Source organism: Lutjanus erythropterus, chromosome 1 (assembly GCF_056507025.1).
Source record: "Lutjanus erythropterus isolate fLutEry1 chromosome 1, fLutEry1.hap2, whole genome shotgun sequence".
Classification (NCBI taxonomy): domain Eukaryota; kingdom Metazoa; phylum Chordata; class Actinopteri; order Lutjaniformes; family Lutjanidae; genus Lutjanus; species Lutjanus erythropterus.
Window position 1 is genome coordinate 13,736,375 of NC_139317.1, and position 21,413 is coordinate 13,757,787.

The following is a 21,413-nucleotide window of genomic DNA, read 5'->3' on the forward strand; positions in this document are numbered from 1 at the left end:
TGCATGCTGGGGCATCTCTGCAGTAAATGGAGACAAATACACTACTGTGAGAAAGAATCTAGCCTATAGGCTGTTGTATGCATTGGATTTAAGTGACCAGTGAAGGAAAGCACAGAAGAACCGCACAACATGTCATGTGAGTTTGGTGGATATTTTTTCTAAATGTGAATCATCGTTTAATACAGCTCAAAAACAACCAGATTTATGGACCTCAGTCGGACTAGAGTCAAAACTTTGATGACTACAGACTCAACTTAATCAATAAAGACTTGCAGCTCAACTTGCATTTTAACACCAATGACTCATGACTTCACTTGGACCAGAGATTTAAAGTATGTTGCCAGTGTGCCATGAATCAATTCATTTCCTTTCATTTCCAGATCAGCTAACATTAACACTAGTCATTCTTAGGCACAATATGTAAGTTCTGACACTGGAGGTCTCTCTCACATTAAAACAATAACAAAAACCAATAAGAAAAGACATAGTTTGATGACGTTGTGTGGAATCATGGGAGCTGTTATCCTCACTTTTAAATGACCAACATAACTGATGAAAATCAGTTACTGATGTTACTCAGGCAGATAACATATTCATAGACGAGGTAATATTAAAGTTTTGTTCACATTGGTTTACTCACTCTCTAACCTATCCGACATATCCCGTATTTTCCCAGAAGTTATAGCAACTAGCAACAAGCTAGCAGTGACTAGTGGGAAATGCCTTGTTATCTTGAATACATTTTCTCAGAGTTTGAACATTGTTGGAAACATTTAGGATAATGTAAGTAGAAAACAAAATAAAATATATGACATAGTGTGGCAAGCATTTTTTTTTTTTTAACTTTTTGATACAGAAATGTTACATATTATATCTCAAATTTCCTAGATCTGCTTTGTTTGAACCAGTCTGACTGCATCAAAATCAAGTTGCAGGACAAATCCATGAAGAACTGACATCATGTTACTAAGCCCCAGCTGGAAAAGATTGTTTGCATACACAAATGTGGTGGTTCATAAAAAAACAAACTGCAGTATGCAAAACATTCAGGTTTGACTTTATTCAATAGGCGATTGACTATTTTCCCTCTGCTAGCAGACCTGTTTGCCTTTCTGTTTTTCTCTGATGTGTCCTGGAAAGCTGAGACTCAGCTCATGTGTGCAGGAGAGCAGAGAGAAAAGTGTTTTTAAAAGTCTCTTTATGTCTGGCTCTCAGTGATTTTGTAGCTTCTAATTGAATCTCTATGGTTTAAAGTTTAGTATCTCGCCTGCGTCGCTGTTTGTACTCTCAGGTATCTGCTTCATTTTACTGTTTCATGTCCACTCTCAGCTGGGTAGGAGTCGTGTTAACTTACTGCTGAAAACCCAACATTTCCTGAATTTGGTACTTAATAATAAAAGGGACTTTTATTGGAAATAAAATTTCCAATAAGAATTTATAGGAAATAAAATGTTATACACTGTACAAATGCTTGACTAAAGACAAGTGGTCATCAGTTAATTACACACCTTAAGAGGGTGCAAACTCTGTTCTGCTGTGCTGATGCAACAAGTCAAACCAAGTCACACCAAGCAGCGCACATGAATGAAAAAGGGGCAAAAGAGGTAATGAGCCCTCATTGCTTTCATTAAAAATAGGCGAAAATAGCATGTCCATCTGGGTGTCATGTTTACATCACAGCTGATCAGAGCTAGAGACAATAAATACTTGAGACAACTGCAGAGTCATCTGACCTGGGAGGGACCAGATGAGAAATTTGGGACAGGGAGTTGGGGGCAGGCGTGTCATGTCAGATGGATTAAAATAGAATAATACAGAGTAACATGATTTCTTATTAATATTATGAAGATTAGGTGCAGATCCTGAGGATGATACTATATGAAGCACAGTGTCCTGGTACAGATGACAGCTATGTTATAGACATTTTACACAAATTTTCAGAAGCTATGTTTGAGATTAAGATGAATTGTTTGGTGTCCTTTTCAACCATCGGTGACTGTCTTATTGTACCATGGAGTGAGGTAGGGTGTGTTGGGATGTCTGAAGGGCCAAACATTCTTAAGTATTTTATTGGGAACATATTTTTATCATAGAGATGTAGCAGAAATCCATAACAAGTTATTAAAATAGTAGTAGTTTTCAGAATTTTAGGTGGTTCACTTGGCAGACTACCAAAAAGTGTCCCAAAATACATGACGTAACTCCATTTATGATGATTTTCAGGACAACAGGGACAGGATTCAGGACAACTGGAACCACCTGAATTTTTCATGGTATTTGGTCAAGACAAAAGCCAGATGTTAGAGATTTTTTTTTTTTTGCCCTGTGTAAAAGTTGCTTCAGTCAGGACTTAAAATTCAAAGTTTAGGACTTGTGATTTGACTCGGGACTTGCCTGTTTAGACTTGGGACTTGAGTGCAAAGACTTGAGACTTGCAAAACAATGACTTGCTCCCTCTTCTGTCAAAAACTACTTTCCTGTCACAGTTAAATGACCCAAAGCACTTCATATCCATTCAGTGCCTACTGCAGATGGTAAAACAGTAACCTGGCCTGACTTCATGAGACCACTGAAGATAGTAAGTGACTGATTTTATAACAGCCAGTAACAAGGGGTCATGGGATTTTTACTGCTGGAGATGAATTTCAAGTTGCCATGAATGAGTCTGTGCTGAAACACAGGCAGCACTCTTACCCAGAGACAGCGAGAGGGAGGGAGAGAGGAAGAGACGGCACTTACAGCATACAGAAAGAGGTAGAGAAAGAGTTTGAGTGGAGAGAGCGTGAAGAGGCTGAGTGTGACAGCAGCGCCGAATGAGAAGAGGAGGAGGAGGAGGAGGAGGAGGAGGAGGAGGAGGAGGAGGAGGAGGGACCGAGCGGCAGGGACAAGGAGGGAGGGGAGAAACCGAGAGAGGGACGGACTGTTAGTGAGCGAGGGGAGGGAGCATCAGGAACAGGGGAAAGTAGATGAGAGAGGGAAGGAAAGAGGGAAACTGAGGGAGTCAGGAGAAGAGGAAAGGAGGACAGCTCAGCAACTCAGCTCTGGTAACATTCCTCTCACAGCTGCAGTGATCCAGGCTGGGAGGGGAAGTTTAGCAGACAAAAAAAAAAAATATATATATACAAGAAAACTGCATTTTTTATTTTTCTCTCTGGGGGAAGAAATCAGAAGACTCCCTGGAGAGGAAAGAGGGAACAAGAAGAAAGAGGAATCAGAGAGCTTCTGCAGCCTCCGAGTGTCCTGCAGGGGAAGATGGATTCAGACTCAGGAGAGCAGAGTGACGGAGACCTCTCTCCAGGTAAGAAACCTTAAAACTGCAAGTCCAACATCAGCTTCTGACACTAAACTTCAAGCAAATAGATTCTGGATTTTACTGTATGAGTGTTTCCAGAGGGTCAGTGAGTCATTGCTGTCTGCTTACTTGCATATTTTCACAATTTCCCAGCATCTGATCAGGTACAATCCCCTCAAAACAGATACATTTTGTCACACTTTCCCTTAAAATGCAGATCAATTTCACTGATCAGCAGTTTTCTTAAGCATAATGCTTCTTCAATTTCCCTCAAAATAAAAACAATCACATGATTTTCAACTTTAAACTCTAACTTTATCCAGTATCTGTAGCTCATTCATGACAAATGTGTTGCACACTGTGATGCTGGTGACTGGCAGCGAGTGTGCGGAGATGAAAGCCGGCTCAGTCGCCACCAGGAACAGGCAAGCTCCGACACGTGCAGCCAGTTTGTTCATCAACACATCCAGAAACAGAGAGACGGCACAGCCTCCCCGAACACTCAAGTCTTCTTCTCACACTCAGGCAACAAGAAAATGTTCAGATTCTGGAAGTTTACTTGAAGTTGTACATGTGTGGTTGCTTCATACATAAAGTGCAGGTTTGCCAGGATGTACTGCAGTGATGAAAGTTAACAGTTGGACTCAAATATTAAACATGGACAAACAGTCCTTAAAGTTTAGTGCCTCTTACTGGATGTTTTTCAGCATTCTGTGCATGTGGGCGATTTACTGAACTGTGCTCTTGTGGAAAATTGAAGCCAGGAGATGAAACAGCCTTCTGGAGATAAGTTTGAGTCCAAAGATCATGAATCAATTGAGTCTCCAGGAGGTTTTTATAACAGAGCTCATCCAGCATACTGGCACAGTCACATACCTGCACGATATGTCATCTAGAACTGAAACTGATTCAGATTGATGCTTTAAAGCTACAGTTGGTTCTCTCTTACGTGCTGAAGCTGTCACTGTATCCTGACAGCGGTGCATGAGGTAGATAATATGTGAAAAAAAAAACAGGTACATCTAGTTCCTCCTCTGCCTTCCGTCTGAACGAAAAACAACCAATCAGAGCCAGCTTTCAACCCAAAATGACAATATCTGATGACCTAGGACTCAGTCCAAGATCATCAAATATCAGTCTTTTGGACTGGATTGATTGTTTCATCTCTTGGCGGATTAGGAGGAACATGATTTTTTCACATATTATCTGTCTCACGTACTGCTGTCAAGATATATCGACAGTTTCAGCAAATATAACAAAAAGGTATTTTTATAGAAGTTAGCACTGGCTTTTAATGACTTTATCCTCTATTAGAGAACTAAAAATACTATAATTATGGACTTTGCCTGGGTACTATCCACTGCTTTAGGTGTCAAATGATTCCCTTATAATTTATGTTGTTGCCCCAGTTAGTGACGGTGTAATAATGCTGATGATGGTGTGGCTGTTTGCCTGTTTTATTTTTGACGGCATAGAGCTTTGTATGTTAATAATGCTTTGCCGAACTCTTACCATCTGTCTGTCCATCTGGCCCATTGTCTGTCTGCCTTTTTGGTCCATTTGCAAAAGGAGACAAACTTTAAAGGAATAATTTGTATTTTTTGAGATGGAGGTGTATGAGTACTTATCAATAGTCAGTGCATTACCTACAGTAGATGGCGCTCTGTATACGCCCCCAGTTTACAGAAACAGCAGGAGGGCTGGTCTAGGAAGCTATGCAATGTGCTGCTGTGAACAGGGTGGGCTGCAAAATATATTTTTTTTAAAAATGTGTATAAGTGTACACTATATTTAGAATATTTTCACTGCTTTACCTTGATGCTAGAGAGCCTTTTTCAATGTGAAGCCGCTGTTTTGTAAGAACAATATCGCTTTCTTCAAACCAACCAAACTCCATAGGCAAAATCAGTCATTTTATCTCACAGAACACAGGAGTTGCTCATCTTCCGCTGCCTCGATTGGTTCATTTGTTTGAGTTATTGTGCGTCTTCTGTGAATCCAAACCTTTGAAACACTGAAGTCACACAGTAACATAAAACAAACTAACAGATCTAGGCAAATGTAGATCAGCAACTCCTGTGTTCTCTGAGTTAAAATGACTGATTTTGCCTGTGGAGTTTGGTTGGTTTGGGGAACAATATTTGGCATATATAATGACGCTTTCCCGTCAGAAAAGGCTGTATGACAGCAAAGTGAAGTGACAAAAAATATTCTAAATATAGAGTACTGAGAGTGAACTGAGAGTGATTTATTAAGTAGGCCTTTTTTTTTACTTTGCTGAGATATGTTATGATGCTGACCCTGTTCACAGCAGTACATCGCTTAGCTTCCTGCTCTGGTGCTCCTGCTGCTTCTCCAAACTGGAGGAAAGTCAAATGCCATCTATAGATATTTACCTCATACAACCCCACTTCAAATAACGAACTTTCCCTTTAATATGAAAAATATGCAACGTTTTCCAGGTGGTGACATCTGTGTATCATCTGCTGATTTGAGGCCTAAAGTTCAAGGTTAAAACTCTCAATCTGAGGACAGACAGAAGCTTTATCCCTTTCACTGTCATGTGAAGTGATCTATACATCTGGAAAACAGTGTAGACACTGTTTTCCAGGGACTGAGCCAGAGGTGAATCGCGGAGCCATTTTTCATTTTTTTCAACAGATGCTTTGATCTGCTGAAGCTTCCAGTGATGTACAGTAATGTAAGAGGAATGAACTCTCGTAGGCTTGTCTGTTTTGGACCAAAAACAGTGTCACACATGATGAAAAGGAAGGGTGATGCGAAAGCAAAAGGAGAATGATATTTTTTGAGAGCGAGTAAGAGCCTGAGTCATAGTCAAAATGCATTGTGCTTTTTGTGGCTGTGGCGCTCTTTGGTTTAATGTCAGTTAAAAGAAAAAAAACTGGTATGGCTCATTTTATAAGGTCAACTGTCCCAATGAAACCTGAGGAAAAAGTGCAGGCGTATTTTGAAAGCGTTGCTGTACACAAACATGACCCTTATTGCGTGAATAAGTGGATGAGGGATAAGTGATTGATCTATCCTTTTAATACGTACTCTCGCACAAAACGTCAGCAGTGTAAATATTGAGGTATTTTGTTTCAGGTGACCCTGCAGCCCTCTCCTTTGCCCTTGAGCTGTTACTGGTTGTTGTTAAAGAGTGAGACTGACATTTTAGAGTCCTTAAATTTGCCTTCAGATACTGTTTTTATTGGCAAATAATGATGTGTGGTGCGTTCTTGGATATCACGGTTGCACCAACTTGCCCTCAATTGATCTTGGAGTTTTCTTCAGTTCAGCATTTCCCACAATGCCCTCTGAAACCCCCCCAGAGAACATGCTTGACCTTGGTCCATTTAGCCGCAGGGTATGTTGCCCTTAAGTCAAACTCATGAGGTTGTGTTTTAAAAGTGGAAAGTCAAGAAAACACACTATGGTTGGCGTTCAAGTGGTTGAAGTCATGAGAACATTGTTGCTAGGTGACTGACTATAGATAGATTGAATATAAAACTTTGTTAATACTCCTCAGGGACACTGCTTTTGGTTCATTTTGCATGTTGTTTTCATGCCAGTAACAAGACAACCTTTTTTAAAGGTGCAATAAACAACATTGAGCCTCACAAGATGTCAGCAAAAAACTATTTTCTATGTAAAGATATGGTGAAGTAATGACATCGTGTGTGTTGTAATTCTCTCTTTATGTATGTATTTCTCTTATTACAGCTAAACGGTGCACTAAAATGTGTTTGTGAAAACATGTTAGGCCAAAACAGGCAATGTAGTAATACAATACTGATCTAATTTTGATTAGTAATGCCTATTTGACAGTTTGATCTGAGTTTTATGAGTCTCTGTTGGAAACTTTATGTTTCCGAAACTTTATTAAATAACAAAACATATATTTGTTTTGGTCTGAGATACTGGTGATCTACTTGCGCTTCTAGTAGCAGGGTTTCCCAAACTTTTTCATGCCACAGACCCCTACAGTTAGACCACACGCCCCCAATTTGAAAGGATTTTGTCTTAAGGAATCCTCTCTGAATAGGTTTTATTTTTGGTTTGAAAAAAAAAAAAGTCTTCATAGTTAATCAATGATCAAACTACAGTCACTATCAATTAGAATCAATCAAAATACTCTTTTCCTCCCTTTGCTGGGGACCCCCTAAAACTCAGTCAAGGACCTGCATTTGTCCTTGGACCCCAGTTTGAAAACCACTGGCTAACAGCACCTTTATTAGTCGCCTCAATGGACTCCAATCAAATCTCATCAGATCTCTTTCATCAAACCTCACTTGAATGGAGTCAGATAAAGCAATAACAGCAAGTGTGTCCACAAAACGTGCAGCATGTTAATATTCTTCCTCTTCCTGATGTATTTCTCTCAGGCAAATGTTTGCTGTGCGAAATTAGCATTTCACAGAAAAGGTCTTGCACTTGGATTATGCAGGGCTCGCTGCTGATGTGTCTGAGGTGAGAGCTTTTCGACTGTGAGCTTTTTAGCTGCAGTGGAAATTATTCAGCGTGGCATCATGTAACCTGTGTTTGTTTGTTTTTCAACCTCCAGAAATGATGAAAATTCACAAAAAAGATTCTCAGCGATCCAGGTCACGGTACCTCTAGGAGATATATGAAGACATCCTCAGCCACCTCAGGCAAATAATGTGGCCTTCATACAGCTCAGAGTACAGATGCACAGAGACGTCATTATCTGTATCTGTATCTTTGTCTGTTCAAACAGTAAAATGATCTGTATCTGATATTCAGACGTGGGTGTGGTTTATGCCATAAATTCTGTTAAATGGGGTAAATGTACTTTCTAACCTAATATTCACTGGCAATGCAGTTCTGTTTCGCATTGGTAACAGGACCTCTTTACAGTAAAGATTAATATCTATCAGTTGAGGGCAATTATCCTAAACAGCAATGATGCTGCATTCATGTGTCTTGATGTGTTAATCTTACTGCTCTGCAAAAACGAAAACACTCACAGGTTTTAAAAAAGTTTTAACAACTAATAACGTTCTGTTGGGACAGGCTAATTTGCTTTTTATTCTTTACATTAACTTGAATCTTTGAGGGTTTTTTTTAAAAACACAAAATTTGTTTTTCAAAAATTGAGTAAACTCATTAAAAGAACAGTGAATGATGGTTAATAAATTCAATATTTTCAATTGCAACCATTTAATTTTTAGTAACCTAAATAATGACAAATAATGAAAAGAACAAATTGTGAAACAAAATAATTTGACTTTCTAAAACTCAAAGATTTAAGTTTATCTAAAGAAGGAAAATAAATAAATAAAATTGGAAACTTGTGTGGTTTATTTCAAAACTTAAGAGTCTGAGTTTGAATCAAAACTAAAAAAAATGAATGCAGTTGACTTGAGTAGTTCACAGTATATTATACATATATATTACTATTATATTATTAAGAATAAGTAAATGTACTTTGATAAAGGTTAAAAGTAGTACTCTTAATTTTACTGGGTAATATTTTGGATTTTTGTCCCACAAATAATGACAAGCAATGCTGGATAAAAGAAATATCTGTTTCCGCAGCATTATTTGTGCTTTCCTGAATAACATATTTGGATCTGAGTGCATCCCCTGTGTTCTAGAAACACAAAAGAACTGCTTCAGGGGAGACTTGTGAATTATAATTAACTTTATTTTATGGCAGGTTATCATGTGACAGTCAGGATTTGGACTATGGAGTGAGACAGAGAATAACAATAGAGCAATAATGTTTTTCTATCTTTGCTCCTCTGTCCTCTGTACCTTTTGTTGTGTTAAAGACCAGCCTCAATACACAGCAGAGCTCAGCTGTACCGACTCTGAAAGGAATACCCTTTAGACCTTACACACAAAACACACACACACACACACACACACACACACACACACACACACACACACACACACAAAGGCTCATATTTTTCCCCATAATCATCCAGTCATGCAATGAGCATGCCACTGACCACCAAGACCCACGAAGTGATTCATCCAGCAGTCCTGTCCTCCCTTTCCTGTGGTGGAGTTAAGATGACCACACCTAATTTATGAGTCAAAGCGAGGCTGGCTGTCAATACACCTGCTCTGCTGAATAATTCACCATATTCACACAGCGGCCATTTTCCTCTGACATACATCTGTACTGCTGTGTTCCAAGATCCAAGTCGCAGAAACATATTCTGCCAAACTGTTATCATTTCACTGCTTCCTGATTGATCAGTGACTGAAAATACTATCAGTTGTGAAAATACAGAGTAACATTGGACCACATTTCAAGCTTAACAACACAGCGTATTTTATACCCTCTACGCTAATGTTAGACAACAGCTAATGTTAGCATTCAGTTACTTTCTAGCTAACATTATTGTTTGAAAGTCTTACATGATATAATAGAAAAGGTGCAAATTAATTCTAAAATATCAACACACATCTTAGACACAAAGTTAAAACATGCTGGATGTAGTCAAGCTGGCCGTGTAACTGTCTCTTGTCCAAATTTAGTAAGTAAGCTAAGCAGCTAAAACGGGGTTATTGGTATGTTAGCTTACAGCAAAATAACTGATCTTACGTTTTTACTTATAATACTCATAACACTTTTGTGTTGGCTGTCATCTGTATGAACATAACACAGAAATAAGTGTCCAGCCAACATATAATGTCACACGAGGTTACTGACCTCACCAGAATATCTGTGAGGTCAGTAAGACAGTTAATGTTAATGTTAGCCTTCAACGCAACCAGTGTGTTTTTCAGTCTAAAATAAAGATGTCCAAGGTGTGTTGATATTTTAGAATGAATTTACACCTTTCCTATCATATGATGTAACACTATCAAACAGTAACGTTAGCTAGGAAGTGGTTCAATGCTAACATTAGCTGTTGTCACATAGTGGCTAATAAGTTATCAAATATGTTGTTTTAGCTTGAAATATGGCCTGATGTCCCTCCGTATTTTCACTATCCCTTGTCTTTACAGTTACTGATCAATCTGGAAGTGGTGAAATGATATCAGTTTGTCAGATTCTCTACGTTTATACATCTTGCAACCTGAAACACAGCAGTGTGACATTAGTATGAAATTGCAGGAAAATGGCCGCCATGTGAATATGGTCAATTTCTGGGTAGTGTCCGTACAGATTACGTCTAACACAAAAGTTACAAACACTTTACCAGTGTGTGTTTTGTGTGGCAGTAATGACGTTGGTAAAGTTAGCTAGGAGGTGGCTGAATGTTAACGGTAACAGTTGTCTCATGGTAGCTAAGGGGTTATCAAATATGTTGTTTTAGCTTGAAATATGGCCCGAAGTCCCTCCATATTTTGGTTGCTGATCAATCATGAAATGGTGAAATGATAACATCAGATTTCCTATGTTTATAGGACTTGTAACCTGACACACAGCAATATGACGACCGGTGCTTCCCACTCTGAGTGTGACGTCAGAGGAAAATGGCTGAGACCGAGTTACTTCAGGATGCTTTCTGATTTAAAGTGTGTTTTTAGTTGTTATATTAGTCTGACCTTATGTTGGATAATCAGCCCACGGTCGGTCTACTTTGGCCTGATTCATCACGATGATGACTATAGCACCATAACCCAATCTGCCATCTGCATTGCTATTTCCAGCCGTTTGTGTTTACTTCAGATTTTCTATGGGGAGCAGACTTGTTGGGAAGTGAAGCTGTTTGGCTGTTGTAATGACAGCTGTGAGATTCATGAGGGCATGAGGGCTGTGGCTGTGGTTCTATTATAAACAAAAAAAAAAAAACTGCAGATGTTGTTTGATGACACAACTGAAATTTTAATCTCCAGCCAGGTGATCTTTACTAACAAACCCTTCAGCTCTATTGCCGCGGCTAATTGCCACTAATCCACACTTCCACAAACACTTGAAAGACCTTAGAAAATAAATCGCCGCTGCATTAGAAGCGAGCCAGGAGCGCCCAGCAAATCAGAGGAGAGCTTCTGCCTCATGATTGCCATGTTGGCAGACTGGCCACATGCTTTACACATGAGAGGCAGGCAGAGTGGGCCAGCCCTGCGTACACTGCAACACTCCCATCCACGGACGCATACAGAAAAAATGCTCTCCCAGCACATGCATCCCTGATTTTTTTTCCCCCTCGTTCTTCCTTTAATCTGGCCCACAGATGGAGAGTACTCACTGCACCCCAGCCCTCCACACACACACACACGCTCACACACTCATACGCTCGAGACACCAGGAGCTGGTTCTGGAAAATTGTAACATGAACTGAGAAAAAAAAAAAAAAAAAAAGAAAGAAAGAAAACAGGAGTGAGGCTGTAAGTGGAAAAGACGACTCAGGAGAAAGTGTTTTTTCCTCTAGCTGCAGCGAAAGACAAATCCTAAAACTCTCAGGTCCCCGACCGTCCAGTTCGCGTTTCTGTGTGAGCGCAGTTTCGCTCGCGGGCACATCATGCATGCGCTGACACAATAATACTGTGGCATTTCATAGTGTTTGTGGGACATTTGGAGGGAGAATTGTTTCCCCACGGCTGAGCCATTACTGAAACATGGAATTAGACCACAGAGGCATTTTGACAAGGCCTCATAGACACACACTCAGGAGGAGGAGAGGGCTGTGGTTTCGCTGGAGGGCCAGTCGAGGCAAAGCAAACAGTCACTAGTGGCGCCTGGTGTGAGAGAGAGAGCTGTTTGAGGGGGAGCAGTGTGTATCAAAAGACCAGTGTGCAAGATTTACAAGGATCCATCTGCAGAACATGTCAGACATGGAACGTGATATTCATAAGTATGTTTTCATTAGTGTTTAACCACCTGAAAATAAGAATAGTTGTGTTTTTGTTACCTTAGAACAATGAGCTATTTATATCTAAAGAGGGCGAAGGTCGCCTTACATGAAGGCCACCATGTTGCACCGCCATATTTCTACAGCAGCCCAGAATGGACAAACCAAACACTGGTTCAAGAAACACCTTTTGTGTTTTGCGCGAATTTCATGGCCACCACAGGTTCCAACTCGCTTGGAGAGACGAGATGTTTGCACTTTCCCAGTTAACTGCTAGGCGCAGAAAAATCCTACACATTGGTCATTTAAGGTAGCGGTTCTCAAAGTGGGACTCAGCGGCCCCCAGGGGTCCTCAAGCGGGTTATAAGCAGTCCCCAGCAAAAAGGGGAAGCTGAGAACAGCCTTACTTGCAATTCTCGAGATCATGAGTTAATTATTTCATTATCATGAGATAACAAAGCTTGTTTTATCAAGATAACAAATTAATTTACCCATCATCACAAGAAAAAGATCTGTTATCACAAGAAAAATAAGTACTTTAAGATGTTATCCCAAGAAAAAGAAATTTGTAATCTTGAAATAACAAAATAATTAACCTGTTATCATGAGAAAACAGGATTTGTTACCTTGAGGTAAGGAGAGGTAAAGGAGATGTGTTATCTTGAGAAAATACTGACCCGTTATCACAAGAAAACAAGACTTTTCATTTTGAGATAACAAGGTAATTGACTTATTATTTCAAGAAAACAAGCTTTTTTTAAATCTTGAGATAACAAAATTATTAACCCATTATCAGGAAAAAACAAGATCTGTTATCTTGAAATAACACCATAATTAACCAGTTATTGTGAGAAAACAAAAATTATCTTAAGATAAAAAAACAATCAGCATGTAATCATGTGTAAATGAGATTTGTTATTTGGAGATAACAAAATATTTAACTTGTTATTATGAGAAAACCAGCTTTGTTACCTCGAGATAATGAAGTAATTAACCCGTTATTATAGGAAAACAAGCTCTGTTATTCTGAGATAAGAAAATAATTAACTGATTATAACAAGATAACAAGATTTATTATCTTGAGGTGATGAGGGGTTTCATGCACTTTCTTTGATAAAACATCTAAAAGCAAAAATCTTATCAGATGGGAGACCCTGGGACAAAATATTGACGAGGGTCTGTGGTCTGATTTGTGTCAGTTTACCTCTTTGACATGAAAAAGTTTGAGACCCGCTGTTTTAAGGGAAGGCTGTGCAATTAACTAGATCCGTGAATCCTGCACAGAGGAGCTGTTATCCAGACATTTTTATGTGTGTTGTTTTATTTCTTCACTTGTGGTCGACTTAAATTCACAATCGTTTATAGAAAATATTTGAGCAAAGTCGATTACTGTTTTTTTGGTCTGGATTCTGGTTTCCACTTTACGGTTCACGAGTGTTTTCACCATTAGTGCCAATGAAAAGTCTGATGTGCAGTCTGGCTTTGTCTTGCCCACTTTCTCCTATTATAACTTCACCCTGCAGATTATATCAACTTAAATGGAGGCTTTTCCTCTCCCACTTGCCTATTATGGTAGCAAAAAAAAAAAAAGCAATAGAAAACCAGGTTGAGTGGGAGGAAGGCACACACAAAGCTTTTCACACTTAACTCTGGCTCCTCTAAACTAACTGTGCTGATTATAGTATTATCAGTCTATGGTAGGAAAACGTAGAATACATAGAATAAACTGTATGTTCAGCATAATACATCACAACAGTTAGCAGTATGTTACAGTAAGCTGCTTTTGGTGCACATTTAAAACTAGTTGCCTCTGGGCTGCAGAAGGCAGCAGAACAGACAGAAATAGCAAATGTGGCAATTACGTTTGTGGGTTTAGACATTTCATGGGCAATAATGGCAAAAGAGGGAAACTAAACTTCTGTTTTTCTTAAAGGCTCAGATTTGAATTAAGTCATAGATGGGATTAGGTTTGGGCTGGTAGAGGAGAGGGTTAAGCTGAAAGAAGGAATGTAGTCAGAAACAAATCTATAAGTGTGTGTGTGTGTGTGTGTGTGTGTGTGTGTGTGTGAACCACAGTTATTTCCTGGTCATTAGTTAGCGGTGGGTTGGCAGCCAAGAGAGCAGCAGCACTTTGGCTTTACACTAAAGCGTGTCATGCATAGTGAGGCCCTTCAAGGCCAAAGCTCAAAGTCGATCCAATTTTATCACTCCAATCAAAGCGAGCGCAACCTTTTAATTGAGGCGGCACAAGACGGCTGAAGCCCCGCCCCCTCCCCGTCCCGGCTAACCTTTGCTCCCCCCGCCATTTATAAACCCCATGTCATTTTCTCATTGAGGGTTTGAAAAGATGTTACATCAACTACTGTGCTGGCTAGCAGAATTCAAACACTCGTCATTTGGAAATAAATCATATGACACAAGTTTTGCCATTGGGACGCTGTGTTGGCCTCACCCATGGCAGCTGTAGTTGATGAATGCTAAATGCTACATGTCGTGTGGCCAAAGTCCTGAAGTCACATCCAGGGTAGCTGCATCTCCACCAGCTTCTGTAATCTTCCGTTTGTTAATAAAGTTGACATAAGTTAATTGCAATGCAGAAATGTGACTCGCCCATTGACACTGATTATGTTGAGCGGATGATGTTTGTTAAATGTGGATTGGGAGTCCAGAAAAATCTATGGCGCTCTCATCGTGAGTCTAAAAATCATTTATTAGCTCATTGATTGATGTGTTTTGACTCACAGAATCCTCAGAGTTTAAGGTGCAGTGAGAACAGGTGTACAGTTTAAGTGGTCAAGTCGCACGCCATATTAATTCTGCCTCTTGGAGAGACGGTGTGCACACAAAACTTTACTCCAAAAGCAAGTGTTAACATTCTGCTGCAACTACACACACATACCGACATGAGGAAAAGATAGAAATGAAAATAAATATTCAATCACAAAACATTAGGATATAAGGGACAAATTAGCAATACGATTCAGTACACTAGTCAAAGTACACAGTGCTATGAATAAAAGTACATGAGATAGTCATCCTCAATAAGACTGTGCCTAATTCATGATAAAATGAGATTACAAATAAAGTGATTGAACTGCATGGAATACTAAAATAAGTGTATTTACTCAGTTACAGTACTTACTTTACTTGAGTGTTTCCATGTCATACTTCAATTCTACTTTATTTCACAGTGAAATATTGTACTTTTTACGTCACTACATTTGTCTGACAGTTTTAGGCAGTTTAGTTTTCAAAAGTTTCAAAAATGAAACATTGTTAAGGGTTGAACTAATTAAATCCACCTTAACCAGCAACAACAGCAGTGGTAGTAATGCTATAGCAATAATTATAGGATAATATAGTGTATCATATGCTAATATTACAAAGGCAGAGGCCATCTGCTGCAATTTTATACTACTATATGAAATGTTGAATGCAGGACTTTAATCTTCATTAAACAAAACTTAAAAAGTATTTTTACTGTGTGATATTTCTATTTTACTTGAAGTGGAAACAGACAACTTTTCAGATCCCTTGCATTTCCAAGTGGTGTTATTGAGGGGGGTGAGGAAAGAGGCAGGGACACTGAAATTATCACAAATCATATTGAATTTGGAAACATGCATATGTTATTGTAATGATGTGTAATGCATAGTAATGACCCAGTGTGAGAAACGTTATTGCTCCGCACCATCCGGAGTTGACAGGGGAGTAAAATTAGAAGAAAACATTAGGTGAAAAAGCATGCATTTGTTCATTAATGTGGTCTGTAATGGAGACAACATTTTCGTGCCCGGTGGCAGAAAGATTTGCATAGTAAACAGCGAGTCTTATAGGGAGCCAATCTAAACGCAGATGGTGTCATTATTCTATAGCCATTACACGGTGCAATCATCATTTACTTGATAAGTTAAAGCAAAAGTGGCCTCTCTCTACTTTAAGTAAAAGATATAAATACTTTTTCCAGCACTGGTTATTACAAGTATCACTGTGATCCTCTCAGCATCCCAAAACCAGACGTGGTGAAGCTTCTTTTAGTTTTTATGCCGCTCATATGTGGAACAAACTGCCAAAGACCTCAACCAAAGCTGACTAGTTTCAAATCTAGCCTAAAATCCATTGCTTTTAATGATTTTTTCCTTTAAATCAAACTTGTCTTAGCTGATTTTATTGCTTTTATCCAGTGTACTTGTGATTGTTTATTAACTGTTTTGTTTTATGTTTTTATTCTGTGTGCCTTTTCCTCTGGTTTTATTTATTTTTATCCTTTTTTTGGGTTCATGCCTGTGTACTCTGTAAAGCACTTTGGGTTGATTTTGTGTATGAAATGTGCAATATAAATAAATCGGCACTGCCTTGCCATTAGCCATTTGCATGCTGCTAAAGCCTCATGGGAACTGTAGTTGTGTACTGCTAAGAAAATCATTATTTTATCTTTGTTAAAGCAACAGAGTCTTCAAATTCCTCCGTCCAGCGCAGTAACACAGATTATAGTCAGAGAATGTGTTTGAGTTTTTCTCGACAGCAGCTCTCTATGAGAAAACCCGCTGTGTTCTGGATGCCTGTGTTAGGAGAGAGGGTAGCTGGGGCAGGGGGCGGGGCTTCAGCTCTATATAAGGGCAATGACAGACTAAAGCTTAGAGTGATTTGAAGCTTCTCAATGCCTCATGCACTTTTACGTAAACTCAGTTAGAGTGGGTGAACTAGTAAACAAACCAGGAGGCCAAAGTTATGGGGAAAGCTGGCAGGGCCTGCGTGATTGTGCCTGCGAGTGTGTGTGTGTGTGTCTTTTTGCGTGCACGTGTGCGTGTCCCTTTTTTGTAAACGATGCCACGGCATGCTGAGACTTGGCCGAGGTCTATGAGAGGAGCGACTCACCCCGGGGCCGGAAAACACTTACTTCCTTGCCACTCACGCTCGGCTCAGTGTTGTCGATTTGGTGAGAAATGGACAGAGAGGAAGAGATAAGACAAAAAGAGACGAGAGCCTCGTGAATGTGAGACAAACAGAGGTGGCAAAAGTACAAACGTTCTTTACTCAAGAAATAGAGATACATGTGTAAAAACAGACTAAAAGTAGATGCACTGATTCAACTTCTTTACTCAAGTAAAAGTGAAAAAGTACAAGCTCTGTAATGTACTCAAAGTGTAAAAGTAAAAAAGAATCCCTCTGAAGGACGTCTACCTGCTGTTATGTTGTTTTTTTATCTTGTTACACCTTCATCTTTTTATGTCTTTTACGTCGTTTTCTTTTTGATACGTCTTTTATGTCATTTTCATCTTGTTTTATTTTGTTTTTTTTTTGTTACGTCATTTATGTTGTTTTCATCTTGACACATCATTTTTGTCTTCTTGTCTTTTTCTTCTTTTTATGTCTTTTATATTGTTTTTTTCTTGGTCTGTCTTTTACACTTTTCTCATCTTGTTATGTCTTGTTACATTGTTTACATCATGTCTTGATGTGGCTCTTTTCTCTTTTTTATCAACAGTTTCATCTTGTTACATCTTTTACGTTGTTTTTGTCTTTTTACGCCTTGTTATGCCAATTTTGTCTTTTTAGTATTTTGTCATTGTTTTTGTCCTGCTAGCTCTTGTTTTGTCATTTTCATCTTGGTATGTCTTTTACAACGTTTTTGTCTTTTTCACCTTTTTCATCTTGTTAGGTCTTATCCTGTTTTTTTAATGTCATTTTCATCTTTTTATGTCTTTTTCGTCGTTTTCTGTCTTATATGAAATTTTGTCTTGCACCATCTCTTTTGTCTCATTATGTCTTTCTTTCTTGTTACATCTTTTACATTATTTTCAGTGCCTTCATTTTGTTATGTCTTATTTTTGTCCTTTTTCACCTTGTTATGTCGTGTTATGTTGTGTACGTGGTTTTCATCTTGATAAGTCATTTGTTTGCTCTGTTGTGTGATACGCACCGATGGGATTATCTTAAATCAGAGTACAGATATTTGTGTTAAAATTTAGGGAGTGACAGTAAAAAGTTGATAGAAAAATAAATACGCAAGTACAGATACCTGAAAAGTAAGTACAGTAAAGAAGTATTTGTTTTTAGTTAGTTTCCACCTCTGAAGACAAAGACGCGCTACGACCAGTTCTTAACACAGCTGCAGATGATGTAAAAGGGAACGAGGGCGAGAGGATGTTCTTCATGTTGTGTGGGTCTGTGTGTGTCTGATGCAAAGGGACTTTGACAGCAGCCAAACAATCACAATATGGACATATGATTTCACCTCTCTTTCTTTAACACCAGCACCACCTCCTCCATCCCTCTCTCCATCACTCCTCCACACTCCTTTTAAACAAAGTGACACATCTGCAAACATTCATAAAGGCTGTGATTGTATATTTGTTCTTCATCTATGCTAATTCAGAGCATTTTTCAAGCACACATTATTATCTTTCGTCTCATTTTCTTCCTACTTTCTGTGGCTCACTTTTATTCTAATCTTGACTGAATGGTGTGAAATGAAAATGTACATATTGCCAGCTCTGCCCACCAGCTCGCCTTCTTTCCTGCTCAGTTTTTTTCTGCTTAGTTTTTCTATATTTCAGATGGAAAAAGTTAAACTTTCGCTGTCTGGGTTCCAGGCCAGATAAAGTAAGGAAAGCCCCAATATTTTACCCTCCTCTGTTTTTTATTAGGCCTCAGTCACACAGTCTATCATTATCGTCCAAACGCACACCCACACATTTGTACCCAGCTTCCTATAAATAGAGGACCAGTGTTTTATGAGTTGAATAATATTTTAAGGTGGTTATTGAAAGGATTTTATGGTTAGCTGCATTTTGATCACATCAATCAAACAGCATTTCTTTGCCTTTTTGGTGAGTGAAGTTTGACTGTAGTTGGAGTCTCGTCTTTATTTGTCCAGTGACGGTGGATATCAGCCCAGTTTCTCCTCAGTGTATTCTAAACAAGCCATTGTAGTTCACACCTAAAGGTCAAGTTCCTGAATCGAACCAATGCCAGGACGATACATGGTCATGTGGTGGAAACGTAGTTTGATTATTGGTCATAGGGTTGACGGACGGTTTTTGTTTGTAGCTTTGTTTTCTTACTGCCCCTCCACAGGGAAAGTTTGTCAACAAGTGACAAGAGACAACAGATTTATATAGTTAGGAGTGATGTTCCTGTTCTGATGAGGGTGGGCCTACTTGTTGCTACACCAGTACATTCCCTAAAATCACTAATATGTTGCTTTACCTGGCTTGTTATCAGGGTTAATGCAAATAAGCAGTTCTTTTCACTAATCTTGCTCACTCTATGTGGACATTTACAACCAAATAGCATGTTACAAATAAGCCTTCAAGCAAACAACCAAGCAAAAAACATGATATGCAATACTTCAGTTGATATCAACCAGACATTTACTTTCATCCTTTGCGTGTATGACGTCTACAGGCAGCAACTGAGCAAGTGGTGTATATTATTGGAGACTTTCTGAGTTGTTGTTCTGACTTGAGGGGACAGTTATGTGAATTTTTCCAGCGGCAAAGTCATTTTTCTGATTACTCTGACACCACGTGAATGCAGTATAAGAACAGATAAAAGTTTCCCAGCCATCTCAGTAAGTGTTGCATTGCAGCATTTACACACCACTGTGTGGACAGTGTTTTGCAGATGAACTCTTTGAGGTTCAGATAGCCAAATTTTATTACAAATTTGTGCTGACGTCTCCCTCCAGACGACCGGAGCTTCTTGTTTCCCGCATTCACTTTCTTTGAGTGGGGGTAAAGGAGGGCGGGGAGGGGTGACAGCTGGTAACACCAACAATCACGGTAATGATGTTGACAAATAAATCAGACAATGCACAGTCCTCTCTGTCTGAGACTGAGATAAGAAAGAAAAAGTTCAAAATAAGAGCTCGCCTTTGTCTACCCTGTGTCTCCTATGAGCTCAAATTAGGACAAGTATGAGACTTTGACCATTTTCTCTTACTTCTTAAATTCGGCACCTGAGAAATAACCTTTGTTTCGTCTCGGCCTGAGACTAATTTGAGCCCAATTGATGATCTTAAAATGGTCTTTTTTTATGTCTCGCTGCACTGATATTAAATTTGTCTTAAATAATCAGCTCTTGAGATAAGAGTTGGATCTAAAAAGAACACTCAGTTGTCTTTAATGAGATCTTAAATTTGTCTCAGTGGTCAAATTAAAGTCTTGTTGCTCTATATGTTCATCGAGCAGAAACTTCTGAGACTCCTATGAGCTCAGCAAAAAAAAAAAAAATCCTGTTTTTCTCTTGTTTTGGTCCTTTTGAGGCAGGATTTAGGAGAAACAGATGAGACTTCAGTGAGCTCAAAATGAGAATCTCATTTATTTCTCAGACAGAAAAAACGATGGTGAGAGACAAAATTTTCCTCTGGGCAAGGCTGCTTTTGAACGCTACAACACTACAGTTCACAGCTATGAATGCAAAACTGGTTGTAGTCTGAATCATGATTGCATTGTAATTATCAGTGGAAAGTAAAAAAAAAAAAAAAATCCACCATTTATTCTTGCAGAAGAGTTAAGTATTTTTTCCCTCAACCAACGCCCACCTGACAGGCTTTGTCAGCGGACGATCGTGGCAGAGTAGTTTTCCAGAGAAGCTCCCAGAGGAGGGAAGCAGAGAGGGGAGACAGCCTGCAGCCAGTTCCCATGCCCGCTTTAACCAGCTAGCTGTGGCCTGGCTCTTTACTAGCTAAACAATGGCAGACGTCAGCGAACCACAGCTGGTGAAGACATTAGGTTTACAGCAGAGGAGAGGTCAAAGGGCGGGGATCTCACAGGACCCTGCAGTCCTAACAGGATGTCCTGGATACCACTTCTCGTCCTCTGCGGACCGGCCGCTCCTCTGGTCCTCATGACGATGATGAAAGACAAGGGCAGAGAGAAAGGTGGAGGTCAAGTCGCTGATATTCCCTCCCCTTCTTTTCCCGCCTCCCGTTCCCTGTGACAGTCGATCAAGCCGGCGGGCGCATTAATCAATCAGACATCTCCTGCCACTGCCTCATTTCGCCTCATCTCTCTGGTGCAGCTCTACAGGGACGAGGCCATTAAAACTAAGAGACAGGGAGAGACAAAGGCAGAGATGAGAGATGGAGCATTAAATAAGGCTGCGCGGCAGCGGCCAGAAGCAATCTGTTCGAGTGTCCCTCCTGACTCAGAGAGGCTCCTAAGTGCTTTTCCCTGGACTGTTAGTCACAGACAGTAGAGACACTTTGACCAGGCAGAGGATAAACACACTTGTAGTTTCAAACACTGGCTCGTACTATATATCAGACCTCTTCATTACACTCGCATTAACATACATCACTGGGCTGTTATTGGGAAACGCTCCTGACAGGTCTGTTT

General features: G+C 39.5%; 1 protein-coding gene across 1 annotated transcript in view; it reads left to right on the top strand.

Annotated features, from left to right (window-relative positions):
- Positions 1-2,956: 2,956 nt before the first annotated feature.
- The window catches only part of tnfaip8l3 (tumor necrosis factor, alpha-induced protein 8-like 3), a 42,216-nt gene continuing 23,759 nt past the window's right edge, over positions 2,957-21,413 (top strand). The window contains exon 1 of the mRNA XM_084711531.1: positions 2,957-3,298. Within this exon, the coding sequence (XP_084567657.1) occupies positions 3,253-3,298 (46 nt within the window). The 5' untranslated portion in view covers positions 2,957-3,252. The remainder of the gene's footprint in view (positions 3,299-21,413) is intronic.